This window comes from Microtus ochrogaster, linkage group LG1, assembly GCF_000317375.1.
Source record: "Microtus ochrogaster isolate Prairie Vole_2 linkage group LG1, MicOch1.0, whole genome shotgun sequence".
Lineage (NCBI taxonomy): Eukaryota > Metazoa > Chordata > Mammalia > Rodentia > Cricetidae > Microtus > Microtus ochrogaster.
In genome coordinates, this window is record NC_022027.1 from 57909059 (window position 1) to 57925768 (window position 16710).

General features: G+C 44.7%; 1 protein-coding gene across 2 annotated transcripts in view; it reads right to left on the minus strand.

Moving 5' to 3' along the window:
- The window catches only part of Gak (cyclin G associated kinase), a 50407-nt gene that overhangs the window by 4290 nt on the left and 29407 nt on the right, over positions 1-16710 (minus strand). Inside the window, exons 16-24 of one of the 2 annotated variants that reach the window (XM_005359670.2) lie at positions 16373-16567; positions 15837-15954; positions 15310-15389; positions 9922-10115; positions 8716-8862; positions 7207-7605; positions 6552-6722; positions 5372-5494; positions 2741-2857 (exon numbers count right to left, since the gene is read on the minus strand). In XM_005359670.2, the coding sequence (XP_005359727.1) occupies positions 2741-2857; positions 5372-5494; positions 6552-6722; positions 7207-7605; positions 8716-8862; positions 9922-10115; positions 15310-15389; positions 15837-15954; positions 16373-16567 (1544 nt within the window). The remainder of the gene's footprint in view (positions 1-2740; positions 2858-5371; positions 5495-6551; positions 6723-7206; positions 7606-8715; positions 8863-9921; positions 10116-15309; positions 15390-15836; positions 15955-16372; positions 16568-16710) is intronic. The other variant, XM_013350920.1, reaches the window with a different exon arrangement.

The window sequence follows — 16710 nt, forward strand, 5'->3', positions numbered from 1 at the left end:
GGCAAGAGTAACTTAACTGAATGCAGGGAGAAGGAAGGCAGAGTCAGGGAGATGTCATGTAGCTGCTAAAGGAGAAAGACGCTGGAACCTCTTTCACAGCCTCGTGGTTATACACAGATTAATAGAAATGGGTTAATTTAAGATGTAAAAGCTATACAAAAATACGCCTGAGCCACTGATCAACAGTGTTGTAATTAATGTAGTCTGTGTGTGATAATTTGGTTCTGAGAGGCTGGAAAACTAAAGTGCAGTCTCCATTTACAAAAGTGCATCACCACCACTTGGCTGCTGCTGGGTTTTAACAATCATCCTATCAGAAGCACTGGTAAGAGCATGTCGTTGTTCTTCAGCTGATAAACATGGTAGATGCTACTCTCTGACTCTGGAAAAGCAGATCAGATTGGTGCTCCCTGAAAATGCCCCACTTAGTGGTAGTTGCTGCCCTTTAATCCTCTGAAAAATTCTGTGCCCTAATGTTGTAAGGGTCCATGTCTATCTTGAGGGGGGTGGCTTGAGGCTTTCTTTCCTGAACTAATTTGGCATATGCACTTTGGAAAGTCAGTTTCCTCTCTTCTAAGCTTTCTAAAAGATTATGTGGAACTGGTCATATAAACATTTGGTAAAATTCTCCAGTGAACTCATTGGAGGCTGGGGAGTTCCCTTTTAATTCATTCTTCATAGTGACAAACTATTCAAATGCCCTGCTTCATGCTTGGAGTTTGGTAGTGGCTACCTGTGAGATATCTGCATATCTGGATGCTGCCAGTTTCCCTCCTAGCACTTGATTTTATTCTTTCACCACCTTCTAGATCCCTATAGACCCTGACCATTCCCGACACTGATGGCTTGTGCTATAGTTCCTTTTTGGTCAGTCTCAATAAATGTTTTACTGCTACTTTCAAAGAAGCAACATTTTGTTTTATTGATTTTTTCATTATTGAGCAAGAATCTCAAATAGTTCAGGCTAGCCTTCAAATCATTTATGTAACCAAAGACAACCTTATACTTCTCTGATTCTTCTGCCTCTACTTCCAAGTGTTGGAATTATAAGTGTACCACCACTACACTTGATTTGGTACTAGAGTTTAAAACCAAGGTCTTGTATACCCTAGGCATGCATTTTATTAAGTAACATAAATTCCCAGTCCCTGTTTCATTTATTAAAAACATTTTTTTCCTTTTTCCAGATTGCTATAGATTTTGATCTTCTTTTTCATACCCCTTGAGGTATCATTTGTCATGACTACATATTCCATCCTTTCTTTTCTTTTTTTCCCCCCAAGAAAGGGTTTCTCTGTGTAGTCCTGCAACTCTCTCTATAGACCAGGATGGTCTCAAATTCAGAGATCCACCTGCTCCTGCCTCCCAAGTACTGGAATTAAAGCCCAGCTAGTTCATCTTTTCTAGAGCATGTAACCTACACACTCTAGCACCACAGCTGTTATGTGCAGTGAAACATGGCTATTTCCTGGGCCTCCCTGCTGACACATGTGGTATTCAAAGCACCGTTTTCCTTTGTATTCTTACCATCACTGATTTGCTGAAGGCCAGAATACACTGTGATTTCAATTCTTTTATCCTGTTGGAGGAACCTGAACTCTGTGCTACCAAGTATGGCCTAGGACAGTCAAGCAGCCATTGTGATGAATGGTATAATTGCATTTTCATTTGTGACTTGGGCTTGCTGAGTTTTCAGCCTGGTTTCCTTTAAGGCTGCTGTTTTCCCAGGGTATAAAAGAGCTGAGGGCTAGCTCTGTCCAGGACTAGGCAGGTCTCTTTACCTTTCAGAAGGCAAACACTTTTCCTAAGAAGATGCCTACAGCCCTACCCTGTGTTCAGACCCATCAACCCCAAATCCACATAGGGAGAGGAAAAACAAAGATATCAGGCAGAAACTCCTAGAAGATCCAAGAAATATAGTACAATTTGGAAAAAAAAAGAGACCATTAAGAAAAAAAATAGCACAAAGGATGTTAACAGCATGATTAAGAGAAGAACTCCCTATTCAACCTAAGAACAGAGTGAAGTCAGAGAGGAGGAAAGGGGCAGACAAGGGCCCACCCAGAACATCAGTTCTGGAAACAATGAGTCACAGGATAAGGAACTAGAAATGAGGATGTCAGGTGCCCAGTGTGGTGTTAAAGCTGAGCTATGGCCAGTCATGCTTCAGTGAGTGACATCACTACTACCTGAGACAGATGCAAGAGCAAACAAGTGACCTGCCAACAAACATCCTGACAATATCCTCAACCCGAAACCCTACATGCTCCACCTATATAGCTTAGTGTACTTCCCGTCTCAGAAGCTATGAAGAAGAGGTACTGACCAAGGAGCCGAGGAGTCCTAGGGAGATTCACCTGAGAAAGCAAACCTGAGACGTTATCTGTGCAATTCAGCTTGTGAAGACAGGAGACACAAATGTGAGTCAGCCCCAAGACAGGCATGGATGCTGCAAGAAGTGACTGACCCTTATCAAGTGCATGCTGATGCTACACCAGTACTCAGCAGAGCCTCATCAACTCCTAGACTGTCCTTACTTCCTGGACACACTATAATCCTGAAGTCAGCTGGTGCACTCACTGCATGGCCAAGAGGATCATTAGTTCTAGCAACTCCCATTTTTAGTCTTTCAGTCAGTGGGCATTCAGAATGGAAGCAGACACAAGCTCCCAGAGTCCCTGGACACAGTAGTAGAAGGTGAAAATGAGCCTCTTGGCACATAGGGTTGGCCCCTCATTACCTTGGAGGCTAGAGCTGAGATCACTGAGATCAGCAAATGGGTCTAGGCTCTGAGACTTGGTTTGGCTGGGGTGGTGACCTGGTGGGGCTGGGTGACCTCCAGAAGAGAAGAGGGGACCTGGAAAAAGGATTAAGGCCATTAGAATTGCACAGTATAGAATGAATGACAGTGTTCCAAAGTCCCTGATCCCCACTCAAGGTTTGGTAATTCTTTAAGGACAGTGAGCAGAACACACAAGCACACCTGGCACAGTGGCTAGCACCAGCATCCATATTGTTCCTCATGGAAATCACTGAACATTTGGTACCAAGAACCAGAAAACGTCCTCATTGTTTTGACTTCATAGCACTACTTTTTATAATATATCTAAAATGTGACTTTCTTTATGATATAATAATGTAAATTTGAGACTAGTCTAAGTATAACATCTTTTTTTTTTTTTTTTTGGTTTTTCGAGATAGGGTTTCTCTGTGGCTTTGGAGCCTGTCCTGGAACTCGCTCTGTAGACCAGGCTGGTCTCGAACTCACAGAGATCCGCCTGCCTCTACCTCCCGAGTGCTGGGATTAAAGGCGTGCGCCACCATCGCCCGGCTAAGTATAACATCTTGAAATAATTATTATGTAACTACTCAAAATATTATCTAGTCATTAAAAATGATGGCTATGGAGATGGACAGATGGCTTGGAGGCTGAAAGCGCTTGTTGAGTAAAGACACATGGATAAAAGGGTATACTGTATAACTCATTGTGGCACACTACAGCTTCCATGACATGACTTTTTTTTTTTAATCTTAAATTTTAATTTTGGAGGAGTTGCAAGGGCAGAGGGCAGATATGCAGATGTGGAGAGGTAAATGGGATCAAGATGCATGATGTAAAGACAATCAATCAATCAATCAATCAATCAATCAATCAATCATGAGGACCCAAGTTCAGATCCCAGCACCCGTGTAATAACATTTGCACCCATAAAAAATAATCCTTAAAAGAACGAGTTATATATAAAGAGCAGGCAGATATCTATTGATTTCGAGGCCAGTCTGGTCTAGTGAGTTCCTGGACAGCCAGAGTTACACAGTAAGATCCTGTCTCAAAACAAAACAAAACTATTGTCGCTCAGCAGGTTTTTACTTGTTATGTAAGCCTGATGACCTGAGACTGATCCCTGCGAAAAAGCTGGATATAGATATATGCATCTGTAATCCTGGCACTTGGTAACAGGGAAGTAGAGTCAGGAAAATTGCTTAGAAGTTTGCAAGCCAGTATGTGCAGCAGAAATGAGAGACCCTGCCTCAACAAGGTGGAAAGAAATGATTCCAAAAAGTTGTTCTCTGACCACCAAATGTGTGCCATGGCATGCACACATGCTATACAGCAGGTGTAAATCCACACTCACATACAAATACATGCATATAATAATTAAAAAATATGAGCTGGCTAGATGGCATAGTTGGTATAGGCATTTGCTGCCAAGCCTAATATCATGAGTTCAATCACTAATACATTACAATCCCTGGGGCCTGGATAGTAAAAGCAGAGAATGGAGTTACCCAAGTTGTCTTCTGATCTCTGCATGCCTGCCATGACAGGCACACTGTCCCCTGCATCCCCCTAAAAATAAACACCATGTAGAAGCCTTTTTAAAAATTAAATTTAAAAAATTTAAAAAAAATTCCCAATGTAAAAAGGGAGTAATAAAGAACATGAAATAATCCTGTATAAAACAAAAACAAAAATACCCCACAACCAAAAGCATACAAAGTAATAGTCAACCCCATCTGTAATAAAGAAATGCAAACTGAAAGCACCTACAGGGGCTGACAAGTGGCTCAGCAAGTGAAGAGACTTGTTGCCAATCCGAATGACTTGATTTGATCCCTGAAATTCTCATGACAGGAGAGACCTGAGCCCTATAGATTGTCCTGAGATTTCTACAACAGCATTCTGACACACATGCCAACTCATACACACATTAAAATAAATGTACAACTTTTAAAAGATGCTTACTAAACTAGAAAAATGTTTTAAATTTATAATATAACTCTGATAAGAAACAAAAGATAGAAATTCTTATTCCTGAGCAAATAAACTGAGGAAATAGTATTCAAAGGGGGATGTAGGTCAAAGACTTTGCAAACAGAACTATTGGATCAGAATGTGTCAGCAAGGTAGAACTGTAGGTGCACAAAAAGATCAGATGGATATTCATAAATATGAACTACTCCTTGTAATCCACGTTACCAACAGGGCATATGCCAGTAGCCATGGCACACGTGACAGTCTTTCTAAGGGTCCTTCAGAGAACACAGAAAAACATGAAGGTAAAGTGTGGGCAATCAATTACACACAAGCATGGAATTATGTTCCAGAACGTATTTGCCTTCATGAAAAAGGAACAGCATGGAAGAATAGGAGGACCAGACACGACTGTACTCAACAAAGTATGAAGCAATTATCGAGTGTCTGTGTTCCCATCAAACAAACAACAGAGAACTCTGTGGTCACCACACGTTGGGCTGACTGGAAGGCAAGCAAGCCCTCTTCATCCTCTTCTCAAAAAGGCATGTGGAGACTCCATGGCCACAGAAACCATCTTGAGAGCCCAGCTAACAGTGGGGCCCATGGTCATACCTTCTGGTACTGGCATGGAGGCCGGACCGGGCATAGCAGTCTCAGCCCAGGTATCCCATCCTCCTAGCAGATCTGGGTGGCTTGATGAAGCTATCACCTTGTTGGGCTCTGCTTTGAGATCCCCTGGAAGGAGCCAGAGAAAAGCAAGTTTGGTGTATGTGTCGTCTCACTTCACATGATGTTTGGCAACCTCTCTCACCTCCAGACACAAGCAGAAGGCAACCTATTGGTCCAGCAAATAACTCAGGGGACCAGTATGGCTAAGCAGTTAAGGCCATGCCTTGCTCAGACACCTGGTAGTTGGTATTCTGAACTCAAAGGATTGGTGCTCAGAACTGGCTGGGCTAGATAGTCCTGAGGATGTAGCAGATAGCCACTAGGCTGATCAGGCAACATCTTCACAGGGCAGTGATAACAACACTTGTGTACTGCCTTTTTGAAAGGGCACTCAGAGCCTTTCTGCCTTTCTCTAAACCTACCATACATAGCCCATGATGAGTAAGGGGCTCACAACCATGTTCAAAAACTCCCTGAAATCTGGAACTAGTCCTTGTGCCCTCTGCTTGTCAAGCATCCACCCCAGCATGGCACAGTCATATGTCATACTTTCTACCACAAGGCATTCAGGGCAGTCAGTTGTCCTCTGGAACATACCCTAGTAGACCATCAACTCTGTTAGGAAAAAGAACTAAGCTTTCTCTTCAAGATTTGGCTAGAGTGACAGCCTGGCCTCTCCTTTCCCAGACCCCAACTTCTGTCTAATGGGCCACGTCTGCTGCTCCAACACACACACACAAGCCTTTATACGTCTTGTTGCCTATTCCTAAAGTCACAGCCACAATTCCAGAGTCAGGGAAATGCCCACTAGGAAGGCCTGTAAACAGCGGTGGAACCTGTCCCAGATTTGAAGAGACAGCTTAAATTTGAAGACACAACTTAAAGAGATGAGAAAAGGACACCAATGTGTCCTGTCAGGCTTTGAGATGCCCTCGACTTTGGGAAAGTCACCAAGGGGTATGTTAGCCCCATTACACCATAGCTGCAGTAGACAGAAGGCCCTATTGCCCACTGATCTATCCCTGAGCACTATCCCCAGGGGCCTGTAGGAAGTAGGAGTTCCTAGGCCCTTCCAAGCACAAGCTTGTGGCTTCTATGTAATAGTCATCATGGCCATACTCACCTAGGTGCAGGAAGGTAGTGCTGGAGGATGGGGGCGGGGCACTGTGGGTGGATGGGAAGGCAGTTGAGGAAGCTACAGAGTCAGAATTGAGAAATTCTCCAAAAAGATCAGGCTTGGAGCAGGGCTGGGCATCTGAGTTGGATGACAGTAGGAGTTGGTCAAATGGGTCCACTAGGAAACAGAGGGAGGGCAGGGACAAGCATTATACCTTAGCCTGTATCCTAGGAGCCCTGCTCTGAGGTCTCTACTTTCCTCAACATATGCACTCAGACCATTCAGCAGCCTACCTGGGGATACATGGCCCCCCTCCCTAATGCCCCACAGCTTAGGACTCTCCCATGGCTCTCCTCCCCAATGCCCCACAGCTTAGGACTCTCCCATGGACACAGCATCACCCCTGAAGCCAAAGCAGGCAATCTTGGCTTATGAGTAGGAACTGATGTAGCCACGAGCAATTTCTCCAGAAGGCAGTTTCCTCCCTCCAGATGTCAATATAACAGTGAAGATCCTTTTTCTACATGGCAGGAATGGTTAACCCTGATTCATTACTATGAAACCAATTTTATGCATAACTGAAATGTACACCAGTGTCCTTGTAGGGTATTCTGTACCCCAAGAAGAAAAACTGGGCTTGCCAGAAGCAGAGGAGCCTCACCACCAAGCAGGTCACCAGGAGTTCCCATTTGAGCAGCATCAGATGGCTCAAGAAGGCAGCTCAACAGGTCAGTGTTGCTGGAGGGGACCCTGCAAGTCTGCAAGGGGGCAGCAGGCCCTGAGTCACCCTCAGAGTGCAGGCCCAGGAGATCCACACCCTCTTCCTGCAGTGCAGGCTCCTGTTGGGCAGCAGGCATGCCCACATCAAATATTAAATCTTGCTGTCTGGTCCCAGCTGCCAGCCTTGGTGTGTCTTCTCCAGACCCTGGCTCCCTCTCTTCACTGGGGAATGGAGGCTCTTCTTCATCTGACATTTCACTTCCATCTCTGTCTGCAATCAGGACAGACTGACTCTCCTTAGGAGAGGTATTGTCTGCACCAGTTTCTGGTTCTTTTTCCTCTGTGGAAAGAAAACCATCGGTTGATTGACTCACATGCTGGGGTAGCTGTAAGAGAGCAGAAAAAGCTGACATAACCAGAAGCCTCAGTAGGGCCCAGGTTGCAACCACACAGCCAATACCAGGATCTTCATGCCCACCCCCGTGGCCAACCTTGGGCCTCAGAGCACATACCTTGAGGTTTAAAATTCACAGACCACCCACCCTGGAACCACAATACTGGCTTCTATCCAACAGCAAAGAAGCCAAGGTTCGAGGATTTTTCTTCCATTTCCCCCGAGCCCAACTTCAAACAGGTCCACCTGCTAGCCTCTCCATCTCTACGGATAGCCTTGGTAAATCACAACCTAGCAGGGGACATACCATAGCACTTCTTAGGGGAAATGTCATTTGCTGAGTGAGTGGCAGTGGTACACCCTGGGATATGTCCAGGAGGCGAATGGTCAAAGTGAAGATCCTAGGTATTTAGTTGTAATAACTAGGCTATAAGATATGAAGAAGGGACTAAGAAGCTCAGCAGAAACTAGAGGCAGTAAAACATAATGTAACTCCCAAATGGAGAAGTGACCAACCACCATGGTTCAGTTTATCCTTCTACTGAGGCCCCTTCTCTGCTTCTTAAGAACCTCTGGGTCTGCTAATAAGACTATGTGTACAGGGACTTGGTCAGTAAATAATTTCAAATCAATAATGAAATGAAGTTGATACCTCAGGCTTTATGGGCATATACATGTGTGTGTGTTTATTGCTATCATGAAAGAATATACAAACTGTTCTTAATTTATGTGCCAGGCACACAGCTAAATGTGTAGCTCAGTTGTAGAGGATTTTCAGACATGCATGAGGCCTGGGGTTTGATCCTCACCAACACAATTCCTCCCACAGCAGGCCAATGTGTAGGATCTGCAGTCCCTCTAAGGGTACCTCAACTCTGCTTGTCCCTATGAAGTTTAACCTAAGTACTTGACCTTAGCATATGGCCCTTGCAGAATGCTCAACTGTGTGGTTAACAGAACCTGATGTCAAAAGTTAGTGGTGACAAGTGAGTTCAGGGGCATTGGACAGACTGGTCCCCAAGGAAGGATGAAGGATTAGCTGTGCCCTATGCCTACCCTGCCAATCCAGCGTGTGAAGAAAGTGGTTGGTGTCCGTGCTGCTGCTCTGCGGTGAGTCCGACTCTGTGATCTCAGCCTCCGGAGACCCTGCCTCAGCGTCATACTGAGCTGTGGAGCCCGGCTGCCGGGGTAGCTCTGGCTTCCCTGCCAGGAAAAGGCTGGCATCAGGCTACCTGTGCCAGGCACAACACTGGGCAAGGTACAGCCAGAGCAACAGGGCAGGTAGGCCAGAGGGACACCCGTACCAGTTCCTTGAAAATAAGGTCTGGCTGCAGGCAGATTCCCACCATCCTTCTATTCAGATGCTGTGTCACATCCATGAGGACACACAGCATACTCATAGAACATACACAAACACACACACACACATACAAACATATATATTCCTTTTAAGAATACTTAGTTGTCTGCAGATTAAAAATACAAAATGTACAAACCCAGATGATAAAGAAGCTGCAAACAGCAAGTCAAGTCCAGTCTGTCCACTTTTTGTAGAAACTGGGCTGACATAAACAGAGGAGACACCTATGCTGAGTGGAGAGCCATGCCGAAAGCCACAGGTCTTGCTGTCCCACTCTCAATGGAGCATTTACATTGTCATGCCCAGAGCATATGACCTGAGTCAGCTTATGATGCGAACTTAACTCTGGAGGGAATCCTTCCAGTCACAGCTCCTGGCTCATGTACCGAGAGAGCAACAGCATCTCACTCTACAGCAGTGTTTCTCAACCTTCCTAATGCTGTGACCATTTAATACAGTTCCTCATGTCGTGGTGACCCCTAGTCATAAAATGATTTTTGTCGCTACTTCGTAACTGGAATTTTGCTACTGCTATGAATTGTAATGTGAACATTTCTGGAGACAGATGTTTGCTGGAGGAGTCACAACTGACAGGCTGAGAACAACTGCTCTAGAGTTTGTTTTCGCAGAGCAAGAGAATAGACTTCCCTGCTGGGCCCATGTCAGGCCCCGGTATTTCGTGTGGCTAATGAACCCATGAAAGGCCTCTGGATCACAGTGTTATGTGTCACCTTTATTGGTACCATAGCTGCACCTTATGAAACAATGAGTTTCTGCTACCTTCGGTAGCACCTAGGAAAGCACAGATCAGGAAGTGGTGCCCAAATCGGGGGGAAAGGACCTGTTCTGGTAAATCTTTCCTAGAAGTCTAAGTACACTGAGAGAGTCAGGGCATAGCTTACCAAACTTAGACAGGATGTCCTGCTGCTCTTCCCTGCTTGAAAAGAGAATCTTGGGGTTCAGGCCCCGCAGGCTCGTATTCTCCCAAGGTGGAGCTTCTCGGCTGGGCCTGTCTCTTGATTCCACCTCCACCTCCAGATTTACCTGGAACAGATCTGGGTACTTCTCCTGAATATCACAAGCGTCCAGGTCATACCTACAGGTACCGAGAGGGAGTGTGTGAGTAGTGGCCAGGGTGTTTCAGAAGTCCTTCAGCATCCGCAGAAAGGATAACAGACCGCTGGTGAGGCAGGGGACACATAACCATCCCTACCTGTGGGACACAAGGCACTTACAGCAGGGCTGATGTACTCAGGATCACTCCCCAGGTCCCGTAGTGTCAGGGCAGGGTTTCCCTGGCTGTTAATGCAAAAGACTAATAAGCTAGATTTCTGTGATCTCCAAGTCTATGGGAGGCTAAGTGCTCAGAGAGACTACAGGACAGCTGCCATGACTCCTACATCCAAGAAGACAGGGAAGCAAGTTCCACAAAGCAGACCCATAGCCCTGACCAGAGGAGAGGCCCTAGGTTTCACTCCTCACCCCTAAGCAGACACATACTATAGATATCTGAATGGTTCAAATCAGGTGCTCTGAAATCTTAAATAGATTTTTTTACAAAAATATGTGCACCTTGGCAAAAATCCCAAATAGATAATCATGAATCCAGGACTTCAGGGATTCAGTTATTAGAAACTAGGAGTAAGACTTGCTGACGATCCAGGGAGGCCACTTGGGCTGTGAGAAGAGGAACAGGCAGAAAGCAGGAAGCTGGGAGGTCATAGGGTCTTCAGACATCACAGCAGCATGGGGAGCAGAGGATGATGAGCCAGGTCACCCTGTAGGCAGCAACCTTAATCATTTTACAAACTGTCCTGACATGGTAGCTCCACACTGCTCTAAGAAATCCTACATTTTGAACATCCCAGAGTCACAAACATACCCTGGTTTTCACATTTGCCACATAATATCTCTGTATGTTAAAGTAAATTTTGTACCTACCAACAACACCATTGCCAACAAAATCTAAGAAACACACACAGCAGTGGTGACCTATTTTCAGGGGTGTCCCGGGTGCCAAGGGAGGCCATGTATTCCTGGTCCCAAGGGCTTCTCTGAATCTGTGACTGTAGTTATCTATACTACTGTGCAAGGAAAGCTGGGGAGGTGGGGAGGAAAGAGTGGTGACCTGGGTGGCAAAGCAATGGTTCATTTTGTTTCTTACTATTAAAAAATAGGCACGCAGGTGAGCCCGCAAAGTTTAAGACCCCCAGTTTATGCTTCCTGCCTGGGATGCAGCCCTCTGCATATTAGAGAGCACAGGCAAGGTGGTTTGGCTCTGTGACAGGGGTTTTCCCTCCAATTGTGTCTTTCAGCTGGGACATAACTCAGTAACTACATGGGGCTAGGCAGAAACAGCTTACATGTAGCTGATGGCTACCGGGAGGAAAGGATGAAACTTGCCATCAATGAGGATGGAGGGACAAGGCAGGAGAACCCACGTATTCTATGTACTTGGCAGGCTCAGACTCTAAGACAGGTCGATGACAGTTCTGGGCACAGCTCATTTCTAACTTCCTTGCCCAACTGACCTTGAGACTGCCCAGCTAGCAGGGCAGTGAGGGCACAATGAGGGTGTGTGAGCAGGGGCTAGGAGCTGGGCTTTAAGATACAGCTCACAGGCCCTGGAAGGTGGATACCAGTATGTCTAGGCCCCAATGAGAAGTGAAGGGTATTCTCACACATGTAGTACATTGTAAACAATATTCTGACTTGTGTCGTGACTGTAGTATGATGCACTGAAACTCACCTGGGACCCTCACTCAATCACAGGACAACTCAGAGACTGACCCACTCAAGCTGATCTGATGGTCTTGCAATTCTTTTCTACAGCTACAGTTCAGCTGCTCTGAAGAGCAATCTGCTGCACTTATATGTAGCTTCTCTTGTCAACACCCTTGCCTTACTGCAGGCTTATGTACTCAAAACATACTTTTGTGTTTGGAAGCTCCCCCAAACTCAAACAACAGTACCATACACTGGATACTTCAAACAAGAGAAATCAAGTTTGTTTTTCATTTTTTTTTCCTAGTTACTGAAGTTTGAGAAACTCAAACTCAAATCACTGTATTAAAGATCTATATAATGATTTATTTACTTGTTCTGCTGGCCAAAAAAAGACATGACAGCAAATGTAGTTTAACCATTCTGTTAATGGGTGCTCACAAACACATGAATGGTCTGCCGTTGCCTTCACTCCTTTCATCACTCCACACTGCTTCCTCTCAAAGCATTGCACCACACCGTGGTCCACACCGGCTGTTGCTGACAGTGACTAGATCTTTAGCCTAGTGTTTCTGAGGTAGCGGCCATTCTACCACTTTTAGCCTTTTTTAGTCATCATTGCATGTATATTTCTAAAACACGGCTCTTATAAACTACACACATTTGAGGTCTCTTTTTAGTTGAGTTGTTTGTTTAAACAACATGAGAGCATCATCTTTCATGTGGCATATGTTGTACATGCGGAATCAGACTGGGGATGGGTTTGCTTATTTTCTGTCCATTTCCTCTGGTTCTGTTTCATTTCTCCACCCTGATCTTACCTAGATTAATCATATCTGTGTTCCATTTTTCTTCAGTTCTTTACTGCTTTCTGTGGAATGATAACACACTTCCTTAGTCTACAATTAGCACATTGCTGACCTCCAGGCCTCAGAGGCTAATGAGGAAACATTTCATGGTTATCTCTCCTGACTCTTTGGTGCTGCTGTCATGTATTTTACTACAAAAAAATCTTTTTTTTTTCTTTCTTGAGGCAGGGTCTCTCTATACAGTCCCGCCTATCCTAGAACTGGCTAAGTAGATCAGGCTAGCCTTGAATCCACCTGCTTCTGCCTCCTGAATGCTGGAACTAAATGTGTGGGCCAACATAGCCAGTTCCAAACAAATCTTAAAGCCCATGATAATGTATGATTTTTTATGGTAGTCAATACACAATTTTACCTACTAAAGAGAACATTCCAATTTTCCTCATATCTTATAACTAGTTTCAGGCTTGTTTTCCGTCTGTCTGTCTGCCCTTTGGTAATAAACTATTCCTATTTCCCTGAACACATCTGCTAAGCTAATCATACCATCCAAGGGCACTTTCCCTAGATACAGAATTCTCATACTTTCTTTCATCACTCCTAAGATGTTACCGCACTGACTTCTGGCCTCTAGTTCTTCAGTTCACTAACGGATGTTAGTCAGCCTAGTCCTCATGACAATCATGACGGCTGCCTACCATGTGCTTGTTATTGTCTAGCTGTTATCAGTTTTACTATGTTCTGAGGCAGGGGTTTCTCTTGCTCTTAGAAAACCCTGTATAATGCAAAGACCTGACACCCCACGGGCTTACATGTCTACTGCTCTCCTAGGAGCTGAATCTGTTCTTCTCCTCTGACTTCAGATTTTCAGGTCCAGCCTTCCTTTATCTCCCCTATGCTCAGTCTCAAGAATTTATTCTTTACAATTCACTGTGCCTGCTCTGCTGCCAGCACATTTCTCAAATTCTTCATGTCAGTTCTAGAATTCACATCTGTCTTGTGTCCATGTTTCTGGTCTGCTAAAATCTTCTTTCCTCTCTGATTTTTTTTAATTCCTTATTATGTTTTAATGTATTTATTTTGTATGGGTGTGTATATGTACATGCACACAAGTCAGCCTGAATTAGGACAGAGGACAACTTGCAGGAGCTGGTTCTCTCCTTCCACCATTTGGGCCCGTGGAATTAAACTCAAGTCATCAGGCTTGGTGGCAAGTACCTTTACTTTGCTGGTCCTCCCCTTGATTTCCTGAATAGGTTGTCTTGAAACATTTTGTGCTGCTGTAATACTATCAAGACTGATTTAGACAATAAAAGCTTATGCTTTTCATGGTTCTGAAGGCTGAGAGGTCTGAGACTGGTGGCTGCATCTGGTGAGGGGTCCTAGATGGCACTGGCCAGGCAGAGTACCCTAGTTCAGTCCTCTTCCTCTTATAAAAAGCTAATGGACAGGTCCCTACCTTCATGGCCTCAATTAATCTTAATAGCCTCCCAAAAGCCAGACTCCCACACAAAATAGTTAGATGAAGTTTTAATCCTCTTAATAATTATAAATGGAGATTAAATTCCAGCATGAATATTTGTGGAGACATTCAAACATATCAGTATTAGTCAGAACTATTAAAAGTTCCTGTTCATTAACTCTAATACCTAAATCATATAATCTTTCATCTATATTTTCTTTAGTCATTTGGTCTTAAAAAATAATTAACCAGGCCTCCACGGTGGCTGAAAATTACAGAAACTACTGTTTGCAAGAAGGAGTGAGGCACCTGTAATTCCAGCACTTTTAAGACTGAGGCAGGAGGATCAACACAAGCTCCAGGCTTGCCTGGGCTACATAGTTGGTATGAGCCTAAGCTTCAGAGTAAGAGACCTTTGCCTCAAACAAATTGAGATTGAAGTATCAATATCAAAGAGATAAACGCAAGAAATTAGCATGCGCGCGCGCGCGCGCGCGCACGCGCACACACACACACACACACACACACACAATCTCTGAAGCTGTGACCTGTGGTAGGCCTGGTCTAGTGCTCCCCTTGAAGAACACAGCATGGCTGTGGCATTGCCCTTGGAAATCCTCTGCTTGCTCCTGGACCACTCACTTCCTTTCTGCCCAGGGCTGGTAAGTGTGCTCAATGGAGCAGAGATTCCACTAGCAAGACTCACACACCTGAATCTGAAAATACATTCTGATGCTTACAGGCTACACCAACAGTCTTCAACAGGTGAGTGATGCCAGCTGCTCACCACAAAGCTAGAACCTAGTATATACAACAGCATCCTGCAAGCCCTCTATCAGCCTACAGGGGTATTACTCAGTAGAGTTTGTGCATACATTTGTCTGTAAAAGCAGACCAAGCTTCTAGAAGGTAGGACCAGCATGTTACCTCCAAACTTAGTACCCAGCAGAGCCCTGTGCACAGAACAAAGAATCGAAATGTGGAATAAATTTTGCCACTCATTGGTTATGCCACATCAAGACTTAACTAGCTAAACTCTAAAAAGAGATGCATAGGGTCAGTCCAAAGGTATCAGGGTACAAAGTGGAAGCCACTGGGCCCTTTGTAAAGTGTGAGGAGCAGAACACACAAGCAAGCAAGGGCCTACGTCCACTTTTGCAGTCAGCATCACGTGGCAGGTCTTTCACCTGCTAGCCTTTTTTTTTTCTTTTTTGGGACTGACCCATACGCATGTGTTCAGCTAGTGGTTCTGGGTACCTGTCCCTCTCCAACAGCAGCACAGTGCAACACCAACATACTTTGCAAATTTCACAGTGGTTGCATTTCGAGGCACGAACCCAGTGTGGAACTGGATCTGGAACATTTTCATGGACGCCATCTACAAGAAGACCAGCACAGGAGACCCATTGAGAGTGCATACTAATCCTGGATCAGAGTTCTTCCCCAAGAATACAAGCTGCTAGATGGGGCACGCACAACTTAAAGCACAGGACAGATAGGATAACACTATCTGGAGGCTGGTACTTTCAGCCAAATGCTTGGTGAGAGTGGAGAAGATGCCTGATGCCTGCATAAGGGTCAGAGCAGCTTGGGTTGAGGCAGGAGAGGCACCAAAGCTAAGCACAACAGCTCTTCATCAAGACTATAGCCTATGCTCATGGGGGAAATTCTTGACCTTTCAGGCTAAAATCCCATTTGACCCATGCCACACAAAGAGCATTGAGGACTGGCCCAAATACTTACAGAACAATGCCTTACAGCTCACTGGATAGTAAGGTCAATCAGGAGGCCAAAACACACAGTAAGCAGCTCTAGCAACACTTACCTTGGCCTGCAGTCTCCCTCCTAAAGTGGATCTGGCATGGTAAATGATGATGAGCACATCCCCTTGAACTGTTACGCCCAGGGGGATAACAGCCCTGCCATCCTCAATTTTAAATTCCCTGGAACACATTAAGCCTTATGTAAGCTAAAATAAATAAACAGACAAATAAATAAATAAAACAAGAGTTCTAAGATTTTACCCAACACTTGAATCCACACTTTCTCTAGCTGTTTGTATAGGTTGCTAGCAGAATATTTATTACAAGAAATTACTCTTTTTGTTTGCTTTTCAAGACAGGGTTTGTCTATATATCCCTAGTTATTCTGGCAATTGCCCTGCAGACCAGGCTAGCCTTGAACTCAGAGATCCACTTGCCTCTGCCTCTAAAGCACACATCCCTCTCCTCCACCTTTAGCCCAACATGCAGTCATTTGTACCTAGCACATGTCAACCAGAACACATGACAGTTTCTACTTCAAAAGTCTGCAAGAGGACACAAAACATCAAGGGGTGAGTCACCCCAAATCTGTACTCACTTCATCCTGTCGTATTCCTGGGATGTGGTGGTTATGCGTTCCTCCCCAACATAGACCTCACAGAATGGTCGGCAGCCATTCCTCTGCTTGCTGAACAATGGCACAGGGGTCATGACAACAGATTTCACCAGCATTGGCTTGCTATGGGGTGTGATGGGCTCCTCTGCCACCATGTCACATACATATTCAATATACCTAAGGCAGACATGCACTTGTCATTCAAGTATGTGATGTATCCTCAGGGGACAGGACAAACACATCAGTCATTTTTCCTTCTCAAATAAAGTATTTAATGCCATAAATCTCCCTTAAGAGGTTTTAGTTGCTCTTCAAAAATC